This window comes from Strix aluco, chromosome 14 (genome assembly GCF_031877795.1).
Source record: "Strix aluco isolate bStrAlu1 chromosome 14, bStrAlu1.hap1, whole genome shotgun sequence".
Classification (NCBI taxonomy): domain Eukaryota; kingdom Metazoa; phylum Chordata; class Aves; order Strigiformes; family Strigidae; genus Strix; species Strix aluco.
This window is the reverse complement of record NC_133944.1, coordinates 6,101,203-6,129,046: the sequence shown is the minus strand read 5'-3', so window position 1 is coordinate 6,129,046 and position 27,844 is coordinate 6,101,203. Positions and strand designations below refer to the sequence as shown.

The following is a 27,844-nucleotide window of genomic DNA, read 5'->3' as shown; positions in this document are numbered from 1 at the left end:
TCAGGCGTGAGCTGGGGGTCCCAGCACAGACCTCAGACCTACACGTTGGCCACTAGCCGCGGGTGCCCGGGCTCAGCCCGCAGCGCCCCGGCCCCATCCCATCGCCTCAGGGCCCGCGCTCGGCCCGCGCTGCTGCCCCGGCGTCACTTCCGCCGCTCCATAGCAACGGCGGCGCGGCGGCAGCCAGGCCATGGTAATGGCGGCGGGAAGGAAGGGGGCGGCGGGCAGGAGGCAGAGCTCCGGGGCTGCTTTCGGGCACGGCCACCCTGCGGCCTCCTGCCGTCGGGCGGAGCCGCGGTGGCTGCGGGGTGCTGCGATGTCCTCTGGTGTTCTCTCTCCTCGCAGGCCGAAGTGGAGGAAACCCTAAAGAGGATTCAAGCCCACAAAGGGGTTATCGGGACTGTTGTCATAAACGCCGAAGGTAAAACGTCCTCTGCTTTCTCCAAGTAACAAACTTGGTAGCGGCAAGGAGTGTAGTAGCTCTTAAGCACAAAATTGCAGATTATGAGATGTTAATACAATCCACTTGTGATGTTTTATGAAGGTGGTGTGATTTTCAGGAATGCGTGTTTCATCTTAAAATGTTAGGTCTGTGGCCATTTCTTGAAGCTCGCTGATGTCTGCAAGCAGACCAAATTTACAGTAACATCTCCATATGATGTAGTTTTCACTCAACTTAATGAAAAGCAGGAAAGTCAAGAGCCTTGACCTAAGTCTTCTCTGAAGAAATAACCAGAAGTATCATAATCTCCATTTAACTCAAGGAGTTCCATGTTGTTACTTATCCCATTTGTTTAACTAAATATACTTTATTTTTCAGAACCAGATCTTGAACATCTCTTGGTAGGTTACAGAAAGGGAGAACATGACATTTGTGGGAACTTCTTTGGTCCAAAATTCATATATGCAAAAAAATTCACTAGCACTTCACTTTCCCCTCTTCCTCTGATACACTGTAATAGAACAAAAACATCAGCAGAAAAGTATCTACTAAACAAAGCTGGTCTTCTACTGTGGGAGCCATTCCTTTGTTCTGCTAAATATTCCTAAATTCTTTAAATTGTGTTATGGTGTGTTGCCATAGGAGGAAGAGCAAGTCAGGCCAGCCTTGGCTGTGATCCTGAATATTGCAAGCCAAAAGTGAAACTGCTCACAGAAATCAGTCTTCAGAAGCTAGGATTCTCAGGTTAATCTGTTTTAATCACTCCTTTACAAAAAAGACAACTCACTCAATCTACCTTGTCCATAATTTAGTTGACTCCCTAAAAAAATCTGTTGCACTAGCAGCAGTTTAGCAACAGGAGGAAAGAACACTAAGAAGGAAGCCTAAATGTTAGTTAGTCAGTCTAGAAAACGTGGACAATTTAATTTGTGTGCCTAGATGTGTTAAGTAAAACATGCCTTTGTTCACAGGATGATGCAGGTCAAGAGAGAACTGCATAGCCTGGCAAACAGAAACTGAAAAGCTGCTTTATGCCTGCACATGCTCCTATCTAGCTATGGCTGTTCACTAAGCTGAAATGCAGCTTGGTTTCAGGACAAGTACTGTTTCAGCCATTTCTGTACTCGGTTCCAGTAAATACAATGTGAGTTGATCCAATGAGCACTTGGACTAAGCTGCAAACAGGAAGTGAAAATCAAGCACTTAGATAACACAAATGATCCTTTGTAAGCTTGCAGACTGATACATTTCTCAAGTCAAAAACACCAATGTAATAGAAAAATAACCCCATTTTCTTATTTCTGTTTCTTGGAACAGTTGACTTCTTGGTACAATGTTGATCAAGTATGCTCTCCCAACCAGGGGTACTCCTGCAGTCTGTCTTTACCTGTGGTCGTTCTACAGTGTTGAGGGAAAGCTCAGATAGAGCTGGGCAGCATTAGGACAATAGCATGCCTTTTTAAAAAGCTGGTTTGGATTCCTTCTGTCTCAATTTTGATTTGCAAAGGAGGAAGAATACTCCACTTCCTTTTTTCGCACATTAGACTATTCACAGCAAGGAATAAAGTCCCCCCGTGTCCTGTTCAAACTTCCTCATCCTCACAAAGCTGTAGAGTATGTGGCCAGACTGAAGCCAACAGACAAGCCTAGTGCAGGAATTTTGGTTTTAGTTTATCATTTAGAAATGTTTCAACACCGGATGCCAGATGTGAATACAAGAGAGTCTGTACTCCATGAGGATGAATTCAAGGCACCAAGAGGTTAGATTCCACAAACTAAAGCTCAAGTAGGTGTGTAGTTTTAAGTTTTTGTAACATCTCCAAATATCCATAATTAGCACTGGTCAATCTAATTACTTCAAATCTTTCTGTAGAAAATTGAATTTAATTTCTCTCTATCCTGAAACATTTCAAACAAGTGTACAACTTAAATTAATTGCAGTAAAAATACTTGAACCTGTGGTGCAGTGAGGTTTCTTAGGCTGTCCAGGTTCCCTAAAAAGAGGAAACCCCCTGTTCTTCACTAACACAAACAGTTAGTTGTCTTTTACTAAGATTTTTGTAGTAGTGCAGGTACACTTAGGTATAATAGTGTGCAGGTGAAATAGCAAATTAAAGATTCCCAATACAAACATTGCCTGTCATTTATTTTAATATGCAAAGTTGATTTGTTCATTGAAACACTATGCTAAGTGTACCTCGTTTATTTGTTACATCTCATAAACTGTTGCTATCCTTCACAGCTGAGAAGGATCACACTACAGCATTCCTAATGAAGGATTTATTTGCCTTTCTCTAATTTGGGTGGCAGAGGCAAAGAGAATTTGTCCTAAAGTAAGCATAGCTCAGCTTTAATCTAAGGATGTCACTAGTGTCAACTCATTTTCATGTTATTATTAGACCTTGGAGGATCATTTAACATTTACCATTTTCATCAAAAGTGCTGTATTTGTTGAAGCAATCATTTAGATACAAGGTCATATAAACTTGACACTAATTCATTGCTGCTTTTAAGTGACTTACTATTTAATGCTGTGATTATATAGATATTCTCATGCTAATGCAGGGCTTGGGAACACCTGTTTGTTTCCATTAAAACATCAGTTTCAATCTCTGTGTAATAAACATTAGACACAAAGGATATACTGGCTCATTCCGTACACTTCCCTACACTACACATTCTACCAGTGCACAATTATTTCTCAAGTGACAGCACAGATTTGAAGGGATTCAAATAACTCTTTCCTAGGAAAATTATGGAATAGTCTAATATCTGAGGTGGTTCTATTATTTCTTTTACTCTTTTGCTTCTAATTCTTTACCTGGCATTCACTATTTTTGCATGCTAATTCTTCTTTCATAATCGAACTCTTCAACTTAAGTCATATTACTCTATTTTTGTATTCCTATCCTGTCCATCTGGAAGACACAATACAAATGTATGTAAAGAGAAAATTGCCTTGCCAGCTTGTAATCTATTGTCTTTGATAGTAGGTCAAATAAATTTTTTATTAGTGAAGCAAGCTTATTATTAATGCCAAACAGTTTTACTTGTAGGATTAGGTTTCACCTGGTAACCTGTTAATATAAAAATTATGATTTGACAAATCATTGATAAACAATGATTCATTAAATCATCAAAAATTAATCTTGACTTATGTGGTCATATTTTTAATAGTTGGGATCTATACCCTGTGTACTACCAATTGTCAGTATTTTGCCACTAATTGAAAGGGATTGTTCCAAGGGTGGTTTTGCTTGCCAAATGCAAACACGCCACTTCTGCCCTTTGAGTACTTTTGGTATTTCACTGGAAATGTGTAATTTCTACCACTGCACATGCCAAATGCTACAGGTAAAGCGTGGGTTAAATTCTTGCAGCCAAGATACAAATTCAGTGACAGTGTTTAAACTGATGAAGCACCCTAACTGGTTAAGTACTACAGAATGGAATTTGATAGGTATTTAAGAGTCTTAAACAGCAATTAGGCTCTTTCAAAAGTTTCATAAAGCAACTTGATGTTTAATTGCCACTGATTAATATAAATTATACTTTAAAAAGCATACAGATACCTGAAATCAACATGCTACAAAACAGAAAAAAATATGAAATCCTTGTTTTTTCTCTTATGATCTGCTGTATATGGAGAACATGCAACTTAACTGAATGATTATTAGAAAATTATTCGTTTGCAGGAATTCCCATAAGAACAACTCTTGATAACTCTACATCAGTCCAGTATGCAGGTCTTCTTCATCAGCTCACCATGAAAGCTAGGAGCACAGTGAGAGATATTGATCCTCAGAATGATCTAACCTTTCTTAGGATCAGATCAAAGAAACACGAAATTATGGTAGCTCCAGGTAATATTTCTGTTAAAATAATAATACAACTGTATGTCCTTTTAAGTGTCTTTTAATCCTTCACAAATAAGACTACCATAGAAAATGCATTTTGAAAATAAGTATATGAAAATATAACCATATATTCACAATGTAAGCAGATGTGTTAAGATTTTAAAGTACAGAGTTATAGTACTCAAGCTTGGAGACAACCAAACAAGCCTAGGTCTGATTAATGTTCTGGTTTCTGTGGGTTTTCACAAAGGAAAATCGGGCAAATATATATCAAGTAATGTGTGTGTATATATAGTATTAAAGGCAGCAAATCCATTTTAGCTCCAGATGCAAATTTTTTTCTAAAAATTACTTTTTCCTTGGTATGTTATCATGACTTCCATGACTAGCCACGGGTGGGATTTGTGTCACAGATACGCAGTATTGTCACCAATGTAGTAACAATTATTTTCCTTAAAACCACCAGGGGAATACTGCAACCTGTGTCTCACTCATGTTAAATACAAATATATGTTAATCTGTTAGTTGTGTCTCTAAAATAGATAACAAGGCCAGATGAGCTGTGGTGAAGCTGTGGTCGGTTGCCAGTACAAGGGGAATTGGGCAAAGTGGAAGTGCTTGGTTGGGGCTGAGATCTGACTGCATGCACTAGCTGAGAGGCTAACGCATGCAGGGTTCTGACAGCAACACCCAGTGAAGGTGTGCAGAACAGAAAGGAACCTTCGGGGATCTCCGCAGAGAGCCACTGGGGAGGACGTTGGCTCTGAGCTTGTGGTGGTGGACAGCCTTCACCAGGGCAGCCCTCGGATGCTGATTTCATAGCAGATGTAGAGCAGAGGAACTGCGCTAGGTATGCATTACCTCGCCTCGCTGGAATTATTTATAATGCTGCTATGAAACCAGTATGTGTGAAAGAAATCTGGCACTGTCATTAAGTGTTAACATTAGTCATCAGCTGATACTAAGATTAAAATTTTAGTTTAGTTTCTATTTTGGAGTATAAACCTAATGCATTTTTTAAATCATGTTTTTTGCTCATTGATTTAAACTGATGCACTTGATTCTTATTTTGCATTTGCCCTTCACTTAGTTTTTTAGAGGTGACTTTTTGACTATTAACTATTAAAGCATGTTGACCTGAAAATAAGTGGCATAAAATGTGAAGCTTTTTTGCTAACAGGGAGATCAGTCATTCAAAGGCTTGACTGTATTTTACCATAATAGAAGGTGGCAAATGAACCACCTGCGATTTATATTAAGTTGCTTCTGGATGAAAGTGACAGTGCCTGAGTGCAGCTTCTTAACTGTCCAAAGCAGATATGACCCTACTAAATGTACTGGATACTTTCAAGAAATGTTTCATTTTAAATAAAATTAAATAGCTATCCAACTGAATTGTTTCCAAAGCTTCCCCGGGGTTTTAGAATTAGTAGGCGAAGTCTGGCATGCTTAGAATTTATTCATAGTAGAAGTCTATTCAAATCTTTTCTGCTTTTTTCATGTCTAAATGGGGTTCTCAATTTTGAATAAACTAGTTAGTGAACTGAAAGAAGTTCTCTGCACCTGCAGGAGAGGCTGCAGATGTCAAAAGTTTTTTATTATAACAAGTGCTAACTTCCAGGTGCTTATCTTGTGACTTTTTTTCATCTTGTTTAAATATCTTTACAGCTTCTTGAAAGCAAATCTACTGCTTACTAAAATAGTTTTAATATGGTGTAGTTAAGCTTTACGACAGAGATTTTTTTTATCTGTAATCTCAGATTTTTGTACAAAGTGCTTAGATTTTCTAAATGTTTTTTATATAAATGCCATTACTTTTGCTTATGTTTTATAAACAAATAAAAAGTTGGAGAAGAATAGGTGACTAAAGAGTATTTATCAGGAAATAAGATAAAATATTTTAACTAAACATTTTTATATCTTTTTGCAGATAAGGATTATCTCCTGATCGTTATTCAGAACCCATGTGAATAGTCCTACTATCGCAATATTTTTAGAGACAGTGATGTAGTTCTACTTGTTAAACTAATATTACTTGTTGATATTTAATATCAAACATAGCACTAAGTAATTTTACATAAAGTGTAACTGTCATGACTGAAATGTTGCCAATTTAAAATTCTCAGTTGTAGCTGTATCAATTTGTTTGAGCAAATCATAATGCATATATCAAAATATTGTATGTTTATCTTGATACTCAGAAGAGCAATAATAAAGCAAAATGCTTAAAACTCTCTTTAATGGATGTTCAAGTTATTCTTGCAATTAAATCATGCTCTTTACACTTCTAACATTATGTTGGAGGAGAAATCATACCCCATGGGAAACTGTAGACCATGTATAAACATACGTCTATAAATGTGTCCCTATGAACTAGAGTAACTGCAGTTACACGAACCAAAGAATACAAGTGGAGTGCATGTCAGTAATGACGGACTGGATCCTGCCCTGTCTTTAACTCCCGGTTTGAAGTTTTCTAAGGGAAAAGTGAAGTAAAACTATCTTTTGTTATTTTCCAATTTCTATGGACAGAAACAATAGCTTCATTTAATATTTTCAGTACTGGGAATTTCAAGCAGCCAAAGTTGAGCCTGCACTCTGATGTAGAACTACTGGTAGTTTGTTGGTAATGGGAAACATGCTTTTTGCTAACTACACTGCAGTGCTATTGGATAACTGCTTAAGCTTTCAGATGCAATACACAAGCCACACACCTTAGTGACATGGGACAAAGGTTGGGGTAAAGCTCAGAATGTTTCCCAAATCAGATCCATGTTTACACAATAGCACCGGAGATCAGATACGTATTGTTGAGTGCCTTTAACACAGATGCACTGATAAAAGGCCGCTGTAGGGTTAAGCTACCTACAAATCCATTCTGTTCGGAAGACATGCTGTGCCAGTGCCCTGGGATGAGGCTGGTGGCTGATATGCCCTCCTGGCTGTGGGAGGGCAGCACACAACTGGGTGCAGCACCCCTGTTCTGCCCGCACCGAACGCCTCGGGCAGGGGTAAGCATGGCTACAGGCTTTCCTGCCTCGGGAGCCCAAGGTCACGCTAAGCGCCGCACTTGAGGATGTGTGGAGACAGTGTGAAAGTGCAGGGAGTTTGAGCTGACCCTGCGCTTGAAAAAATACCCAGTACTACAAATCACCTCAGATTATGTAGATTATATATAAATTTTATCAATTAATTATTTAAACTTTAAAACTTCAGATTGTCTTCAGTTGGTGACAAGAAGGGTTTTTTTTCTAAATACGGGAAGGAAGAACAACAAATGTGAGAGGTAGCTATGAGGATGGAAGGAAAAATGAATCTGTTGAATACTGCTCAGGGACCTTTGTAGTACATCATATGAATTGTGGTTGAGGTTATGAAACTGATAAATCAAGGAATGTCTCGGTGGATATGGAGTCAGCAATTTGCTATTAGGACTATGTTATGTATCACTCAAAATTTACACAAAGGAGAGTATCAAAGCCTGGTGGTATTTTTTTCAAATCTGAGTGTTTGCTCTGACTTTGCTGAACAGCTTGGAAAGGCTGTATTTCACTGAAAAATCTGGGAGAGTTGGTCCTGCTCCTGGGAGCTGAAGGTGTCTGAGCATCGAGATCTCAAAGGTCAGCAGACAGATTCCACGCCCAAGCACTGAGCAGCGGGGACCACAGAAGATTCCGTGCCGCTGCACATTGAGAGGAAGCGAACCCAAAGGCACAGAGGCCCAGTGTGATGGAAATTAAGCATAGCAATCCAGCTGGGCAGGGCTGTTCAGAAGTTTACGGATATGGAAATCAATGGGACACTACTGGTGGCACTTACTGTAGTCAGTGCTGTGCCAGAAGAATTTCCTTACCACTGAAGGGTTTTTTAATTGTGCATTGGAAAACAACCATTTTAAGTTGTAATGAACCCATATATTGACATGTGGCAATGCTTTAAAAAAATGAATATTTATTATCCTCTCTGCTTCTGTTGTGATAATTTTAAAAATCCAACCTATTTATTGCTATGCATTAGTGAACATTTATTCTACTACTATCCTGGCATGTCAAATGCCTACCAATTCAAAGCCCAGATATTTCATTTCAGCGCATACCCAAAACTATTGCTGAACTCCAGCTACTATTAATGTGTATTGGGGGCTAATAGTTTTGATTCTGTAGTTTCCTTTAACAACATTAAATTCTGTGGAGATTTCACTGTGTAAGTCCAGAAAACTGCCAGAATTACAGTCTCTGTTACACTTCTCTATTGTCAAAAATAATATTGGTGTTGCAATTTCCAGCATCACTGAAAAATGTCATTCAGCCCAAAGAACACAGTAGTGAATTGCAAAGAGAAAAGCTTAGTGTCTGGCAATGTTCTTTCATTTTAGTCTTTCTGATACATGTGTTAGTTCCCTTTACAGACTTTAATCCAATATTTATTAAGCAGCTGATGATTGCTGTAGCTTGATAAAGCACTCAAAAAGACACTTAAGCCAAATCATTAAAATTAAACACATGCTAAATCATTTTGCTGAAAAGTGTTTTTATGTGGAAAAATGGCCTTAAGCAGATGCGTGTAGTTCTCCAAGGGTCACATACTGCTCACAAATTACTTTCTTTCCCTGTTCCTATGAGAGGCATAGATGCAGATAAGAGGGCAAAGTTTGGTCCATCTATAATGATGTGCATAGTAACAAATGCTATGCAAACACATGGGCTGAGCTGTGCTGCTGCCAGCTACTCTTACCAGGGCAATCTCTAATCGGGTTTCCTTGAAAGCACTGTAGAATTATACAATTTTGGCAACGACTTCACTAGGGAGCACAAATTGAAATATTCCACTTCATTCCCTGGTAATTTGTTCCTATTTTCTGTTAGGAAAAGCAAGCTGAACACATGTAAACTTTTCATTTAGGTCTTCAGTAGGAAATTGAAGTAACAACAGTTAAGTCTCTTAACAGTCCTAGTGGAAAATCCTCATCAGCACATTGATCTGAACAACGGTGGGCCATTGAACAGGAATGGAATCATCCAGGCAAAATACAGGGAAATAAAGTTTTAAGTTACTTGAACACCACAAAAGTGTTACACCAAGTCATTTAAGCTGTCATTTATGTGAACCAGCAGAGATTTTACTAGTTAACAATTAACTGGGAAAAGGTTGAGGAAAAAAGTAGCATGAAAGAGATTAATTTCACAGATGATCATTTTGTCAAGGGCATGTTGAGAATGTCAAGAATGGCTGTTGTTCATTGAAAGGTGGCGCTTGGGTTGAATTGTAACATGCTAGTTATGCAATCAGCCAAGGAATAAATTATGTCAGTATCAAGCATTTGAGATCCTCAAAATAAACTAGAATAGAAAGTTCTCAGAGAGCCTCCCACTTTAAAAATAAAGTTCCTTGGATTTTCTTTAACACATAATTTTTCAAAATGCATGGTCCCTCATGGGACAAGAGCTCTGGCCAGCTGATTCAATCAAGGCAGTTGTTCATTCTGTATTTTGCTCATCTGCCAATTAAATACTTCTAAATATTTCATTTATTGTATATTCAGTGCATTTGGTAGTCTGGCTTGCTATGAAGTTACTTGAGCTTTGCAGACATGCAATTATCATTTAGTCACGTTACATAATGCATATAGAAGTACCAAAAGGTGTATTTTTCAGTTACACTTTCAGCTTAACTCAAGATGTACATAGATCTGTGGTTTTACGTTTGTACGTTATTTGAACGAACAGAACTGTGGGATACAATGAGGGTGATTCACAAACTGCAACTAATAAAGCATTTGTAAGGTAATGAACTGCTAACTATTCGTCACTTGTGCAGACTTGCAGGAATTTATGTCTTTGTATTTTGTCAGGTCTGGTAAGGGCATTCTTGTGACGGGATTCTTAAAAGGGAGAGTAACGGTGAAGAAGGTGGTACTAAATATTAAGTCAGAATGGTCTGAAGTGGACAGTATCCACTAAGGATGTTCACAGTCCATCTAGGAAGCACTAAGATGTTAAATACAAAATTTTCCTACTGCCAATGAATGAATTATCAGACTGTACTTTGCCATATATTAATTGTACTTGCCAACTCCATTTCAGTGAGAAGTTTCTCAGTTTTACTGATGTCACAAGGCTTCAAATACATCAGTACTATATATGTGATGGGCACATATATGCATCTATATGTACATAAAGGATATATATATATATATATATAATTACTGTTAACTTCCTGGGAGGTGTTTGTTGGACCACACTGGATTCTCTGAAGAAACTATCTGATCATAAGTGTTAATAATAATGAACCTGAAAAGGGCAGATTAGTAAAATATCACAATCATCTGAAAATGCAGTTAGGAATTAACACTATTTTCAAGAGTTACTCAGTTGGTTTTGGAACTAAACAATGACAGCAGCAATTTCAATAACAGAGGGTTTCCCTAGCAAGAGGAATCAATCCCAGCTCCACTGTCTCAACTCAGCCAGGACACAAGTTCTAGGGTGGACCCACCAAAAAAGCCACAGTTTTCCTAAACAAATTGACATCATCCTCTTAATTATGCTTTAATTATAAAGTTACAATCTAGAGACAGCGAGATAATTCCCCTATTGATTTTTTCAAATCTCAGGCAGCTAAATTAAAGTCACCAGGAGAATTCCAAGTTTGTGTTCCCTTTGCCTGGCACCTGAACAAATTAAATCTCTCCGTTTGTAGAAAAATTAGGTCATAACAACAAGGTTCACTGTGGGATTTCACAGTATCCACGGGAGAAAGGAAGACTGATGCTTGGAGAGAAAGCCTAGAATGTCCCAAGTTAATTAAGCATAACAGCAGAGGTACATCATATATCTGTTCAATCGTGGCATTGATTTGAATCTCTCTGAATTTCAGGACATTCACATTTGGGAACACAGTGGGACTAGAAACAGAACCCTGTAAAAAATGCGTCAACTAGTAGGAAAGTAAAGGCCACAGAGAGATCTGAACTGATTCCTTGAGCTTTGCAGACAATTTGAGACATAAAAGGTTAATTCTCCTTCACAATGCAACCAAGCAGAAAATCAGCTAGTCCAAATACACACAATTTTCACCCATCTCTGCAAATTATCCTTAAATAATAATGAAAGCAATCAGAATTTATTTCTGAAGAATTTTCAATAGTTACACTGAACAGGGTTCACTATTTTTAAAAGCAACACTGATTTAAGTCAAAATTCTTCAAAGTGGATGCATGACAAGAGGGCAGGAGTTGTAACTGCCCACATCCTACTTGGCCAGCTGGGGCTCTCAGCTCCGCATATGGTTTTAGGTGGTGCTGTAGGAAGTATTCTTCCTCTTTTCCAACAATACGTAAGTCTGCCTTTGACCTGAGTATGTTTTTAGTTGCCCTGGCTCTGCACCATTGATTTCAGTGAAATTGCTTCTATTTAAAGCAGTTAAAATAATACACAAAAGATACCATCACCTTGAGTCTATGACAATTGGGTCAGAAAGAAATCTCGACGTGCTTTCAACTGCTTTGTTTTCAAAGATACTGCGCAAGAAGACAACTGCACTAGACCATCCTTTGGTGCAGATGGACAGCAGTCAGCATTAGTTACCTGCTGGCCACAGGTTTACAAAGTATTGTTCAAAGGCCATGACTGAAAGGAGCAAAATAGCTAAACAGAGGTTCAGGCTAAGAAAGTTTGCTATAATATGGCTCATCATTAAAAAAAATAGCACTCAGTGGCACTTTGGATTTTCAAAGGACTATAGGAATGCAGAGAAGAATGTTGTACTGAAGTACTCCAGATATCACAGAAGCTAGAAGGAAAAGGAAAGACTCAGCTTTCTTTGATATTTATATATACAAACTCCACAGTTAAACCAGTGAAGATGACTGCAAAGTATGATAAGAGATGCATTCATCAGCACTATTCAAACAATTTAAAGTGACTTTCCAAACATGGAAGGAAAATTCTAGGATCCAGTGAATTATTCCTTCCCTCTCTTGCCCCTTGTCCTAAGGAGAGCATGCATTTGTCAGATGAATCCATCTGTTTGTCAAACTTGTTGCTAATTTTGCCAAAGGCTACCTCTAAAGACTGGTTTTAGGAGCCACGTCTGCTTCTTACACACCAAACCACAGTGTCTACTGTACAACTGCTGCTGCTGAACTAAGTACTTAAACATATTCTGCTAAAATCAACTGGAAATCTCATGATCACCTTCTACAAGATTTCTGAGCTATGAGTGGCTTGCAGTATCTCACTGTGTCTGGTTCAGGCTAAAACCCAGAACAGTACAGTCAAATAGAGATAAAAAATAATTATAAAATACTTAAATTAGTAAGGAAGCTGTACCATTTCTGTAAGGAATTCTTACTGTCAATTGTGAAAAGCTGCCAGTTTCCTTCTAATTTACTAGTTAGTGATTTATAAGAGAGAGTGCCCATCGCTAGAATTACCCTTTCATCTGCAAAAAAGTCCCAGCTGTAAGTCTAGAGCTCGATATTGGCCAACTGTGTGACTGCCAGCACATGTGTCAGGATTGTGGAGAAGAAGTCTCTAAGCAAGTGAAAGAGTGGAGCTAGATGGAAAAGTGAGAAGGTTCCTGGTTAAGCAAAGATTTTATTTGCTGTGACATTTTGTTAAAGGAAGTTTATAGCTAAACCATAATCTGGATAAAAAAGAGACTGACCATTTCATAATCTGTATGATTCACGATTATTGTTAATTGTAGAATAAACTAAGGGGACTTTCCCAGTGTATTACTCCAGGAGCATTCACAATATACTCGCCATAGTCTATCTCACATGACAAAGCCATCCTTGGCCTGAAGGGCTAACAGTCTGCAGGACCAGTTTTCTTCTTTCTACCAGTGTTTCAGCAGAATAACTTCACTGACTTAGATGAAATTATTCTGCATTCACACAAGCTTTACTTTCCCCTTGTGTGTTCCACTTTGGAAGGATTTCAGAAATAAAAGAAAGACTCATGGTTCAGCAAACCGCAAAACAGGAGAAGTTACAGTCAGGAAAATTTAGTACCCACACAGTATCACTGCATTTTTTTCAACCAGTTTTATTCCTTTCCTTTAGAGAAACAGAGGAACCACAGACAATTTCTACTTATTTACCCTACTGCAATCCATTAATAAGACCACTGTAACTCTCCCTTGGCTACCAGCAGTATTAGTTTCCCTAATTTGTTGCAGCAGTGCCCATGCTAATGCACCAGTACAAGACATTTCTGCTTAGCTGTGAAGATAGGATATGAAATAGGTTGTGGGTTTTAGAAAGAGCAGCTATGAAGCCACTAGCCTATTGAAAAGACTAGGCACTATTGATATACCATTTATTTGCAAAATTCCATACATTGCAACTTCAGTGAAGTCAACGCTATGGTAGGTAGCTAACGGATAGGTTTCTCTTTGCAAAATGGGGATCTTTTACTGGGTTTTCATGTATTTCACACCCACAGTATCTCACTCGAAGTAAGTCATTTCACCTTCTGCTTTGGGTTAGAACATCAGAAAACACATTTTAAAGACATCAGATCTTGTTTTCAGCAACTCATAGTTAAGCTTTTCACCCGTTCCCCCTCCCCTGCTGATGTTCTCTAAGATAAGTTATGAAATTTTTCCTATTGTCACAGTTTTATTACTCAGAAATTTATTTTTAAGTGTTCCATTGATCACCATTTCCTGCTGAAGGAGGTAATGTCTACTTGCACTATTTACATTCAAAACAAGCAGAACTACAAGGAGAGAGGAATTTATTCACACACACCATTATTTCAGCCAGATGCCATACTGGAAATTGCTCTAATTTGTAGTATTTAGACTGAAAATATCAACCCCCCAAAAAAATTCATAAGCCCTTTGGGTGTGGAAGTAGGTTCCCTCGATTTCCAGGGAAAGGTAGTAGAAAAAGGAGATCCATATTTAGGAAGAGGAGCTCCATTTTACAGTGTCTTTTTGACTTCTGCTGTAGATCATACTCAAAGACAATATTTACTCAGTGCCTGTGGATCAGATAAGAATGGAGAATAACGGATATACAAATATTAAATGTGCACACTACCAAAAAAAATCCTCACATGAAAATTTGGCAACTGAATGCTTAAATTAACATTAGCATATTCAAATCAGGGCTTTTGTGAGCAAGCCTGCTATCTTCAGCTTCTGTTTCACAAAGAATAACAAAAGTAGATATTTTCTTAGAGCAGAGGAAGGCATTTCAAATAACATGAAATTAAAAGGCATGTTTCCTAAACAAATGCATCAGTATAGGCAAGCGATGGTCTTTCCTTCACCCAGTATCCTTTACCACTTATAAGTATTAATGTTGCTCCAGGAGATAAAGGAATCTAGAAGGTGCTTCATAATTTCAGCTCTACTCAGACACCCTTAGTGACAGACGTTTTTAATATAGATAAGAAAGATGGAGCGGATATTAAAGCGGAACATCTCCCCATCTATTCTTTGTTATTCTGGCAGAGATTTACCTCGAGCACTTTCTCCGTGCCATGGAACTGGTGTCAGTTATTGCAGATGCCACTGTGGTCTGCCCGAGAGGAAAAGGCATAGGTGTGTGTTAACACTCCCCGTCAGTGAGAGATCTTCTATATTGCACATTATAATAAAAGAAGGGGCGGGGGGGGGGGGGGGGCTGTCAGTGGAGGGGAGAACTGGAGAAAAAGAAGGAAGAACAGAATTGTTCACTTGCTCAATAAGTAAATAAAATTTAAAATGTCTCAAATTATGCATTTTCATTCATATACAGACTGATATTTGCTTTCAGATATGCAATGTTTAAAAACAATATATTGCAAGCAAAGATGGAAATTCTTTTCCAGTTTTTAGCAGTTTTCTACTGTGGGATCACACCATTTTTTAATGGTAACATAAGCCCCTATGTAACACACTTAAAGCTGTGAGCAAAAGCTTGCATTTCTTTTTATTTTTATGTATATTTAGCTCAAGAATCCCCGGCGATTTGTAGCCCAGAGGCTGAAACGGGGTTAGTTTGCTTTCTGGTCTGGCCATTAGATGGCAGCCAGCTGAGCGACCATTGCTGTGTGTTGTGTCCTTGAGTTTATGAAATAAGCAGGAAAATGCTGCCGTGCCCTAAATTAGCTCGCTTCACATCCACTAACGATAAAGTACACAGCATCCCAAAGGCCTTCAAAGTCTCTTTCCTTCTTTTTACAACCAAACCATACATTGCAGCAACCCAAACCCTGTAATAAAAACACATAACAGCCATTCCTTCCTCTTTCCCTGACAGTCAGTTGCACTCAACTTTAAGCAGAAAGCATCACCCTAACCTCCATTCCCTACCATTTCTGCACTCATGATTAATCTCTGCAATGAAGTAATTGGTCTCATCTGAACTATGACTGATTTCCCCATGGCAGGATTTCTCAACAGAATGAGAAAATGCCTGACGTTGCTCTCCTACTAAAGAGCTGTTTAAGCAAGGGAGTGTAACTGCACACTCATAGCCTCCTTTTTGAATCAGCACTGCAATATTTGCAAGGGCATTTATCTACCTGTGCCAAACAGACCTTGTTTTTAACAAGTTGGTGATAACATCTACACACACCTGCTGATATCTGGAGCACATCTGCAATGCACAAAAACAAATATAAGCATGGAAACATCTTATAAATGCAATCCCTTTCTGTTCTTCAGATAGACCCATATGAAAAAACAATTCCTGGTGTAATTGCATTGTTAATTTTCAAAGAATGCGAAAAGATTAATGGAAAAATGCCCCCCTGTCACATCAATAATAGGAAATTTCCATCTATAGTAATTTGAATGAGGTGTGACTGGTAGTGTGACTTTCTCTCTGGTGACAGACCTGTGAACATATGCATCAACAGCACAAGAGACCTTCGCCAATATAAGCTGTGGAAATGGCGTTGCATATACATCTTGATTACCTATGGCCTCTGGCCCATATAAATGGCATCCAATCAAACCAAAAAAACCCCATTCTTGCACATTGCCTTCTTGCACAGCCTTTCACTGAGAGTTTCTAAATGCAAGTCCTGCATACACGAAAGCTGCTGTAAGACAAAGGAGTATCAGGTTTGTGCGAGCTTTTTCAGCAACCCAACTTCATGATGTGTTTGAATAATGTTGGTGTGAAGCACAGCCAAGTGTAAGTTAATGGAAGTCTTTATCTGTGGGATACATTTAGAGTGGGGATAATGCAAATACACACGCACCCGCACACACTGCATGTAGTATATTCCTATACATCAGCACTGAAAGCAAAGCCAGCTTTAGCAAATGCGGTCGGGGTTAAGTATCTACAGGAGCAAATTTACAACAGAGGTAGGAGGCATTATAAAAGTCAGAGTGATTTACAGAACTACAAAAATTATATCAACAGACATCAACATAATCTGTTAGTCATTCATGAGCTGTATCCCATCCAACTAATGGATTTTTTCTTAAAAAGTCCAGGACACTTCACAATCATCCTAAATTCAGAAAAATAAATGAATGCTTATGAGCTGTTACCTGAAACATGGAGGGGCAAGTAGCATAAAAGGCATAAAACCTGACTCTAAAATTGTAAGAGGAGAAGCCTAACATAATACTTTGCAAACACCTCTTTCTCCAGCTATGCTTCTGCACTCTAACTTCTCATAATTTTATTATTTGAAAAGGTGTTGGACTGTAGAGATCTATGTTGGCTCCCCACGCCCAGGTCAGACTCTGCAAGTGCAAGCCTCCACATAAGGACCCAGTATGGGGCAAAAAATTGAAAAGGGGCTACATTAAGAAGTGAGAGGTGGGTGGATACCATATTGCCCTGCTATGAACTGGGAAAGCACGTTTCACTTTCCTCCACCAGTTGATAGACAATTGATTTGTGCGGGTCACTCACCCACGTCCCTTGCTTGCTCTCCTTGTCAGCTTAGTCCTTGAGCACAGCTGAATATTTAGAGAACAGACACTACCAGGGACTGGATTTGAAGTTAACCAGCCGACACCCCATCCCTCACTCAACACCGAACCACGCATCGAATCAACCTTGCCCACTTGCACACCCCCTTAATCAGTGAGCTGGGCATTCACTTGTCTGCTGCAGAAACAATTACTTCTGCATGTTAAACTCAAGGGCTGTGCACTACATTATCTTGATCAGAAATTAATACTTTGGTATGCTGAGGTTTGAAAATTTGCCCAAGAAGCGGAGACCACAGCTGCTAGTGCCTAGTAATGTGCTACATGATATTTCAGGACCTGTCTACAGTTCAAAGTTTCTCGCACCATATTCTCCAAACAGAGCACAATGTACACCATGGCCAGCCTTCACACACGCTGCTGTCAGCCTCTGGATACAGACTTTTATGTGCTGCCATTATGGAATCTATCATGTAAATGTGGAGCTTATTTTTAAATTCTCCTCGTGGGTAATGAATAACACTATTTTATTTTATTAATAATGTTAGGAGATTAGGACGTATTTTATGGCCTGTATTCCACATGCTCTGGAAATAATTTTAACAAATACTACATCAGAGTAACTGTGCTGCACAATAGATATCATCTACTTATGCTATCCTTCAATATACAGAGGGATAAATATGAATCCCACATGTGGGAAATTGTTAATATTATAGCACACAAAAATCTTAGTGAATAGTCTCATAATATATTATTCATTACACATAGTGCTTGAAGACCAAGAGTTCCCATGACTACAGTATAAAACCAGTTTACTCATAGTATAAACTATGAGTTCAAAAACATGCCCCAACACCGCTAGCTACCCTTTAAGTTACCACAGATAAGTGCAACAACACAGGTTATTGTTCAGTGCAGAATGACTAAACATGAGCAATACATATCGTAGATGTGATCATTTACAGACATCACACTTCGCTTGTGTTGTCTCGTTGGGACTCCCATATCCCAGATTTCTAGACCTAACTCTTGCACCATGATACCACAATCCCATCAGACCCTTAGTTCTTCCCTTGCTTCCTTGGACTGTAGGCATAGATTATCTTTTAATACATCTTTATTTAGCAGCACTAGAAATTTTAACTAAGTTGAAATACACATTGCATAGGTTGCTGAATTGTACATGCTAATGCTAGTTCAGTGCTGTACTATCCTGAAAACACTTGTAATATGAGCCAGAACTACAGTTTTCAAAAGTGCCTACACAACTTTAAAGCCCAAATGTTTGAATCAGTTTTGGCATTTTTCTCTGAGATTTTGAAAGCCTGACCAAATTTTGAACTTGCAATTTTACGGGCAAAAATATTCCTGGTTTAAATCTGCATCTTTAATTTAGCCCAGTTGGATGTCTTAAAACTTTTCCACAGCATTAGTATGCATGTGCATGTGTTATCACTCCTGTTACAAAAATGCTTACATACCACCCTTTTCTAGTGGCTCAAAAGATCTCAGCTGGATATTCATGTACAATTATTTTCACATAGTCATCCTCTGCCTGGGAGAATTTACATTGGCCTGTCACTGGAAATAATTGCTGTAAATTATTTTCGGCTGATGTTTTACACATACAATGAACAAATGCACAAAGACCACATGATGGATAAATTCAGTTAAAATCTTTTAAAAGCCATTATTCTTAGTTCTAGACTATATGTGACTCATTTAACAATGTTTTGATGATGGAGTGGGGGACTCCCTGTAGCTCCACCAAGAAAAATACACCGTCCAATTGCAGGGCATGTTTCCATCCATGTATCTGAATTATTAAGTCAGCTATCACTGTTCTAAGGTAAACGTTCACGACTTCTCTTCCTACACCGTCCATACTGGTGGATGTATTTCCCTTTCTGTCTTCATGCTTTTCTCAGACACTGGCTGGGTTGTCCACTTCATTTCTACTCTTATAACTTGACTAGTTCCTCTCATTAATACATTCATTTTTTCTTGCTACATCATTTTGGTGAATTTAGTTCAGATTTTCCTTTCTGGCTTTTTTAGAGTGTTTGGCTTCGGCTATTTACAGGTTTGGCCACATAGCAGAATGTGAGAAAGGGGAAAACGAAGAAAAAAATCTCCACACAGGAAGACACAGCAAGAATAGAACAGGTAATTGTTAGTACATTGACTAAATCCTTTTCAACAAATTCCTTTAACACAGACTCGAAAAATAAAACCATTATTGTCCATTAAGTATTTAACTTCTGTGCTTGGCTCACACCAGCAGGAAGAGCCACTGCCTCTGACCCAGGGAGCCTACACGCAAACACCACTTTCTGCTGCATGAAGACAGACCCCGGAGAGCAGGACGTTCCCAGCTCTACCGACGCGTAGGCGTTAGGGCAGGACTTTTTCCAGCACTTACTTGCCTGTCATCCTTGCTACCTCTGTAACTCAAAACCATCTGGTTTTGTAAATGCAAACCAGAACCAAAGCACCGGTACCAAAGGTTGTGCAGACGCAGCCAACGGGGCCACGTCCTCTGTGCCGCGCTATTGATTTGCATGGAGAGAACGTGGTTAAATACCTCTGAGCGTCTGGCTGGGTGTCTGGTTCTCTCCCGCTTCTTTCCAATGGACCAACATTTTACTCTTCAAGCACTGACAGTAAATAACAGGTTATCTTCCTAAACACTGTGCAGCCCTCTGAATCTGCAGATTCACAGCAATCACCCCTGGAAGTGTAATCATCCATGTGATTACAGAGTTTGTATATAGGATGTGCATTATGCAAAGCCAGGCGTGATGAGGGTGGCTGACCAGACTTTCAAAGACTGTGGAAAGACACCAATGCTTCAAATGTAACTGCTGTGACTTCCTCCTTCCTCGCATTCAAGCCACCAGAGGCAAGCTGGTGGCTTGCTGACCATCTTCTCATTAAACTCAAAGAAAATTTGCTCTCTGACTTCATTAGGAGCTGCCTCAAGCCTTAACAGCTTGGAAAAAAAGCTTTTAACTGCATGCTTTTTCCTTAAATTAAAATTAAGAAAGTATTTCAAATACCCAAGAATTTTTATTTTGAACTACTTTTAAAAAATTAAATGGAACTTAGAGGAATATTAATTAGCATCAGAGCTGAGGATGTGCAAGGCAATTTCACCTTGCTATGGCTTGAAACGGCTGCTTTATAAACCCATGAGAAAGGAAGTTTCTGACGCAAATAGCAGATAGTTTAAACTTACCACTCTGTTGCAGCAAACAAACAAGAAGGACATAAACAATGTATTTTGCTTGGTTAATTGATACTATTCTGATAACTGTTTCCATGACCACCAGCTGTACACTTCTCCCTGGCTTCTGCTTCTGCTAGCCTTTAAGGCACTAAAATCATCTCACTCCTGAGCAGGTAGAGCCCACCCCAAAATTCTCTTTAGAAATTATTATGCCTTTAAAAGAGAAACCTATGCAGTTTTGTTGTCATACCAATCATTATGCCTTTGGATTATCTCAATGACTAATAGCACCTATTATGACTTTTAAACTTGACAGATGTCAGCTTAGCATCATATTGAGAAGATAATCATGTGTAACTTATGCTGTAACTAAGTAAATTGCAGTAAACAAGCAGCAAAAGTCACTGTCAGTAAACAGAGCAGATGACAATTCTAAAACAAGGTCTGTGGTTTCCAAACTGTCTGCATTTCATTTTAATCTTTCAGAAGAAGTAGCACAGAATAGACCTTTGTTAGTGTGTCTCATACTTACTCTTATGGATCATTAATTATAGTTCTAAAAAAAAATAATTCTGAATAGAATTGGCTGAATAATTCATAACAGTTACACTTGTCTGCGAGTGTTGTCTGCAAGTAGATCATGATCATCTTAGCTATATTCATTATTTAAAATTATTTGCCAAATACCTCCTACAGTTAGCTCTTGTTCTGTAGTTATTTGGAGCTGCTAGTTGCAAATATTTAGAATTTATATACTGGGCATTCACAGCTTGATATTTGGTCAAAAACATACGTCTAGTCATTTGCTTGTGTATGCAATTGCCATGCAGGCATTCTCATGTAAACATAGACCTGAATTAGTTAAGCGTTAGTACCATGAACCTTCAGCACTGACCAGCAAGCGTGTCCATCAGGCACGAGCTATGTGTTTCCTCCTTGAGTCAAGACCCTTCTGCTCTGTGGATATGCAAAAAGAGAAAAGATCTTCTTGCCTGGAAAAGTGTCACACAGCAGAGACAGATGGCAAGGACAATACAGAAACAGCATTGAGATCCTCTGCATGCAGGGACAATTGGTTTGGGAACTAATTTTCAGAGATCAGAAAAGGAGGTGAACTGAAATGACTGAATCCCATCTTCTCATGCATGAGGCAGAAAACTAAGTAACTGAGATAAAGACAAACTGTCAGCTGGAACACCAGTATGAAATCCCTAGGAAAGAGATTTAGCCAACTTGGCAAAAGCAGGTGTGTTCCAGATGTGTATCTTTCAAAGACTCTTTGTTTATGCAGACAACATCCAAATATTGCAGGAGCCTTAAGTATTTGATGAGCCAGAATCTGGTAGCAGATGCTTCAATATAAACGCATCTTCCACCACTGAAGCCACTGGAATTACTCTGGATTTACTACAGCATGAGGGAGATGAGAATGTTTCGGAGTGAAACTCTGTTCCTTGATGATTAAGATGATGACGTATTTCTCAGAATTACTACAATTAAAACTGTGATCTATCATTCACATGTATTTGAATGCAAACCACCCATTCTGCTCTAGTTTGAAGTTCTAGTACGAAGCCTGTTCTCAGGGCAGCATTAGGAAGAAAGGTTCTTGTTACTCTATCTCCCAAGGTCTCAGAAGTATAATCTGAGCCATAGATAACTACAGGACTGAACAAGCAGCACATATAAGCAATTTGCTAATGTCCTCTATTTCTCCTGCCCAGAAAGAAGATGGAAAGAAAGGGTGGTAACAGAAGCCTGAAAAGCAAAAGGACAGTGGAAAGGCAGTAGTGAAAGAAATAAGATTCCCAAGGTAAAAAAGGAGGCCAAATTATCTTGACACAGCTCTGAATGTAGACTACTGTATCATATATAGACCACTGACTTTAGTGGGATCAATGTATCACCCAGATATCTAGTGTACCTGATGTCTTCTACTAAATAGAGTAGTAAGTTTCTTGAAATAAGCCACAATTATTTCTAGTGTTGTTACAGCTGAAAGAAACATCCCCTGTACATCAAGTCAGGAATTTACACCTTTTGTGACAGAAGAGCCAAATCACCATTTTACATATATTAACAAGACCTTAAACTTAGAATGAGTCCCACCAGGAAAAATATTGATCTGTACAGATATTTTCTCAATGTTTTATTAGGTACAGAATACTAAATGGTCTGTCATCCATGTAACTGCTTGTGCACCATTTGCCAGATGTTGTTTGTGTTGTCCACAGCAATGCAGTCATATTAAAATGTATGAAACTGTTTATTTTTGCCGGCTGCTCAGCAATACCACAGTCTCCACTGAGCGTCCTGGCCTGATGCAGGCTTCCAGCAAAGTACAGTTAAGCAGACATTAACTGCAGATTTCACTTCTTCATTGACCTACAGTACAAGTCAATTAGTGGCTTAATATTGCTCAGGCATTCATTAAAGCTTGAAGTGGGCAGAATTTCATCTGTTTGATTCTTGCTGTTTAAGAGCGTCCAGGGAGAATATTTAAAATTGGTCTGTTGTGACCACCTACTTTTGGAGGAAAGCCACAGATTTTTTTCTGCAGTAAACAGTATGTTATCCTGATAAGAATTTGTACTGAGTCAAGATATAGAGATACTGTCCCATTATTACTCAGTGGCCAAGTTTTACTGTGGTCTTAGAGAGGTGTTACTTCTGTTACCAACTGCCTTACTTAATGTATTACACTTCGACAACTCCTGGCTCTGTAGCATCCCTTTCTGTTGTCTACCCCATTATCTGATGGTCTATTAACACCACTTAGGTAAGAAAATGGTGTTTAGTGGTAAGGTAATACCAGTCAATAATTGTGTTTCCTTTTAAGAATTAAAATAGGAAACATTTCTTTCTCTGATATTATCAAAATGTTACATGTTTACATTGATTCAGTTCTGTCCACAGTCACTGTCATTTGTATTTCTGTATCATGTTAGAGAGATGCCCCAACACTCCTGATGTGATATGTGGCTGCAGGTTCAAATTTGTCAGGAGCTTAAGAGCATCAGGGATTAGCCTAGATGCCATCTGCAACAATTATAAATCATCTCAATAGGAAAAGCCTGCAAAGTGCATTTAGGAGTATGCAAAGTAAATCAGACTGGGCCAAATGCACCCCGTCTGCTCCCAAGCACCAACTCTCATCCCTGTATCCACTGTGGCTGCTCAGCTCCTTCAACTCTGCCAACCTGCACCCTGCTGCTTCTCCCTCTTTGCCAGGCAGGCATTAAATATTGATTTTCAGAGTACATCTTAAGAAATGCATGTGCTGTTATGTGCCCAGTCGCTGTGAATGCACACAGCTAATTAACTGCATAGCGGATCTAATGCACAGCTACTGTAGTTTGTATGTACAAATGGCATCATCCAAAGTTTTTGCATGCTGACCCTGCTTCAGCTCACAACTCCAGCGCAGCAGGGACCTCACACTTTTGGTCCCTTGCAGAGAAAGAACAGAAACAGAAGGAAAAGGGTGCAAACTCTCATATGAACATATGGGGAAGAAAGAGAAAGATCCTCTACTGAGCTCAATAGAGCTATGATGATTTATACCCCCTGCAAATGAGCTCCTTAATCTACAAAAGCAGGCTGTCAAAGGGAGGCCTGGGCAGCTGGAGCGAATACAGCTGTGTAACAGCCACTCTGCTCCATTTTTGCCTCAAGCATCATTTGCAAAAGCAGCTGGCAACAACTCCAGTTCTCACCCCAATATTGATTGTGGTGGTTGCTGATGTATGAAGCAGAACACAAGTTAATTATCAGATTCCGGGTTAAATTTGCCTGACTGGCAGTCAGAGGAAACCTTATCTTGATGTGTAAACTCAAAGAATACGTTAAGGAAGAGAGATGAAGGAAAGTAAACACAGAGCGCAAAGCCCACAGCCAGTGGGTTTGCTGCCTTACACATGCAGCCCACAGTCTGCAACCTGTTCCCTGCAAACAGCTTTAGCTCCACAGTTAAAACTAGCATATAGAAAAGATACTATAAAAAGCAACTGTATTGAAGATTTATAGGTCTCTGGCTAACTGTTATCAGGCATGGAGGGTCTTATCTTCAGGTGATTTGTTCATGGCACTATCTTTACAGAACAGTAAAAAGTATGAAATATCTGTCATGATAGCATGCAAATATCCCAGACTGTCCCCTCTTTATAATGGATGACTGAAGACAAGTAACAGCAGGTAAGGAAAATTAATGTCTCAAGAGGAAATTAATAAGACACTTTTGTGAGCTGAGGAAATGACCGTGGATCCTTTCCTTTATACACGCCCCACCTAAAGCCCTGTCTCTCCCATATGTTTAGCTATAGATTGAGGTTATAGCTCCATGGGCACTAATGACGTCACCTACGAGAATACAAAGGATCTCTTATACCAGGGGAAAGCCCTGCGCAGCCCAGCCCAGCCGGGCAGTAACGATCTCTAACTGTTCCAATGCCTTTCCCCGATAAGACTATTTGCCCCTAAAATTTAGCCTAGCTTTTCCTTTCTCAATTAAATTCCAATATCGTCTCCTCCGACATGGTATAACTACTGTAATACTTGGGGAAAGTAAGTGAGATGCAAATCCAAACTTCCACAGGTAAAGGAGGTACCAAATACAAGCTCCAACAGCCTGACAATGGCTCAGTCCGTAGGCTACTGTAAGAGAAGGGGGCTATTGCTGTGATGCCTGTTGCCCCTTGCCAAGCTTTAAAGAAAGCAACATTTATCAGTGTATTTTGGGATGAAGCTGATCAAATCAGGGTGATACATGTTCCCTGAGAAAGTCACCCAGGTGAGGCCTCTAGGTGACGTGGATGGAGAGGCACCTCACTGCAGATCAGGACCAGATGCTCGGTCTCATCAACACGTTTTGATGTCATGGATTATCAAAGATTTTGGGTGGCATGTAAGAAGCATTTTTGTGTCTTGTAAGGAACTTTACAGAGAAAGGAGTTAATTCAAGAGTTAAGAGAGCTAATTTCAGAGATACAGAGTTAATTCCAGCAGAGCAGGTGCCTACCCAGGATGACAATTTTAGCCTGAACCACTCCTGACTGGTGGAGCTGAAAGTTGGATCAGTTCCATTAATTCACCCTTTTTTCTTCAGCACTTCAAAAGAGGGAGAGTATATTTGCATACACTTGCCATCCCACAGCCAAACTCTGTGCCTTCTTCTGTTACTCCAATGGCAGTGAAACCCTTCTCGGCCATACGGCACACACCACGAAGCAATCCTATCCGAGCCGTGTAGAAGGGGATTGTAACAAAAACCTGTTCTCTGCCAGGCTGGAACACAAAAGGTTCCTTCGACGGCTGTCGGAGCCCACAGCCCTGCTCCTACCAATAATCCCCTCCTCCATAATTTAATAAGCTTCACTGTAGCGAGGTTCACCCTCCCCCACCACGCAATTCCCTTTCCCATTCCCCAGACAAGCTATGACAGCCGCAAAGAAGAAATATTCCCCGGTGCATTGTTAAAGGCCTAACTCCCCAAGCCAAAGACAGGCTCAGTTAACATTAAAGCCTTTTCCCTTGTGAGCAACCTGAGCTGAGATTAAGGAACGAGCCCACACTGTCAACCTTAACCCTGATATGAGGCTGGTAACTAGGGCAACAGCATCTCACAAATAAACCGTGCCATGCTATTTTGTCTTCCTACACTGCAACACAAAATATGATAGGTAACTGGATGGGTACATAAAAACCAAACATCGCCCACTCCCATGGCTCACATTTTAGTCCTGAAGTTTACTAAGAGCTATGAATGGTTATTTATTAATGCTGACATTAATGCAAAAAGATAATCTTTTTCACTCTGTATGCGTGGCGTACACTAGATGATCGTGTGCTCCTTTCTCACTTGGACTCCAGTGTAATTATTTGCAGAAGGTAGCACAAAATGATCTTCCCAATATTAGACTCAAGCTGCTTGTCTAGTTTAGCTTGATCTTTATTTATAGACACTGAGTCTGGGAGCTTTTTGTATGTGGAGCAGGACATAGTGACCTACTCTGGCTCAGTTATATAATAGTTTCAAAGCAGACTTAGTGTAAATTGACCCTAATCTGATCTTGAATTGTAACACATTATAATTCTAAAAATAAATCAGCATTTATCTTACTCTATGCAATTCATTTATTTTCAGAACCAGAAAGAACCAAAGACTAATAAATCTAAGTGTTATTTAGTAATTCCTTAAACCTTTTTAAAAGTCCCTCATTAACTATGAATATTACAACAATTGACTTACATGCTATTATACCACGCAGCTTGGGAGAGCTCTGTAATATACTTAGCTCAGCTTTAGAGTCAGTTTCCAAATGCAAACACTATATTCACAGAAAGCAAATTTAAAGACAAAATTTCCATGTGGTTTTTGAAAGCATACCCTTAAAATTCACCCAGCCAAATTTGCAAGGAGACAGAAACCTGTGCACACATTTAAGCACACAACTAGCACTCCTTCCCCATCATCAGTCTTTGAGCAGCACTTTTACAACTCCATCCCCACAAACACTTGACCGCGCAAGCGCTTTCCATGGGCATCTTGACTGTACATTTCAATTGTTCTAATGGAAAGGAAACACAAAAGAGGTATAAACATGGCTCATAAAATTAATTTTCAAACCTGAATCAGTATTCGCAGATATTTTTACAGCACTTGCTTAACTCGCCGATGAACAGCAGCTGTATGAAAACAAGAGACATGTTTGGAGCAGTTTTTAACAACTTTGAACAATAAATCCCTGCCAAACAACTGACACAAAAGGGTCTTAGTATCAATGGAAACAGATCCATTGCATTCTTCCTTTATATCAGTATTAACTAATTAATTGGTCAAACTGATTATGCATGCTATTCAAATTTGGCCTTTCTAAAATGCCACAGCTTGGGTTCAAAATGATTTCTTATATGGTAATAGCTATATTAATTCATAGTAATTATTTGCATGGTAAAAAAAGCACCAGTCCTGCAGACTGGCCTGGTATGAGCAGATCATACTTTGCAGGCAGTTGCCGGTTGAAGTCCTGCACAGATCAGATTGTGCAGAGGGTAACTAATTGACATTCATCTTTACTATCAGTGTAACACACAGATGAGTTTTGGCATTGTGCAACAGCGGTAAGTGTGCATGCTTTCAAGTGCAGCTATTAAGGTCCATACTGATAGTCCTTGCATTATGCAGGTTATAAAGCATTTATGGATGATTAGAAGCCACCTTCTGAGATACCTGTCCATTCCTCTATATGTCAAGTTATTCATTCTCTATTTGTTGAGTAGAATAGAGTCTCCTGCTTACTTACAGTATTTAAAATAATTTCATTTTGATGGGGGGGGGGGCAACAACTTTCCCTATTGCTGCTATCTGTTCGTGACAAACTAATTGCTTCTTTTAAACGATGTTTGTCCAACACTTTTTGC

General features: G+C 39.2%; 1 protein-coding gene and 1 long non-coding RNA gene across 2 annotated transcripts in view; one reads left to right on the top strand and one right to left on the bottom strand.

Moving 5' to 3' along the window:
• Positions 1 to 27,844, bottom strand: part of LOC141929885 (uncharacterized) — a 229,434-nt gene that overhangs the window by 113,190 nt on the left and 88,400 nt on the right. The window lies entirely within an intron of this gene.
• Positions 175 to 6,538, top strand: DYNLRB2 (dynein light chain roadblock-type 2). The gene is made up of 4 exons (XM_074839488.1): positions 175 to 193; positions 346 to 421; positions 4,138 to 4,305; positions 6,230 to 6,538. Exons 1-4 carry the CDS (start codon positions 191 to 193, stop codon positions 6,271 to 6,273), a joined length of 291 nt encoding a protein of 96 aa, XP_074695589.1. The 5' UTR covers positions 175 to 190; the 3' UTR covers positions 6,274 to 6,538.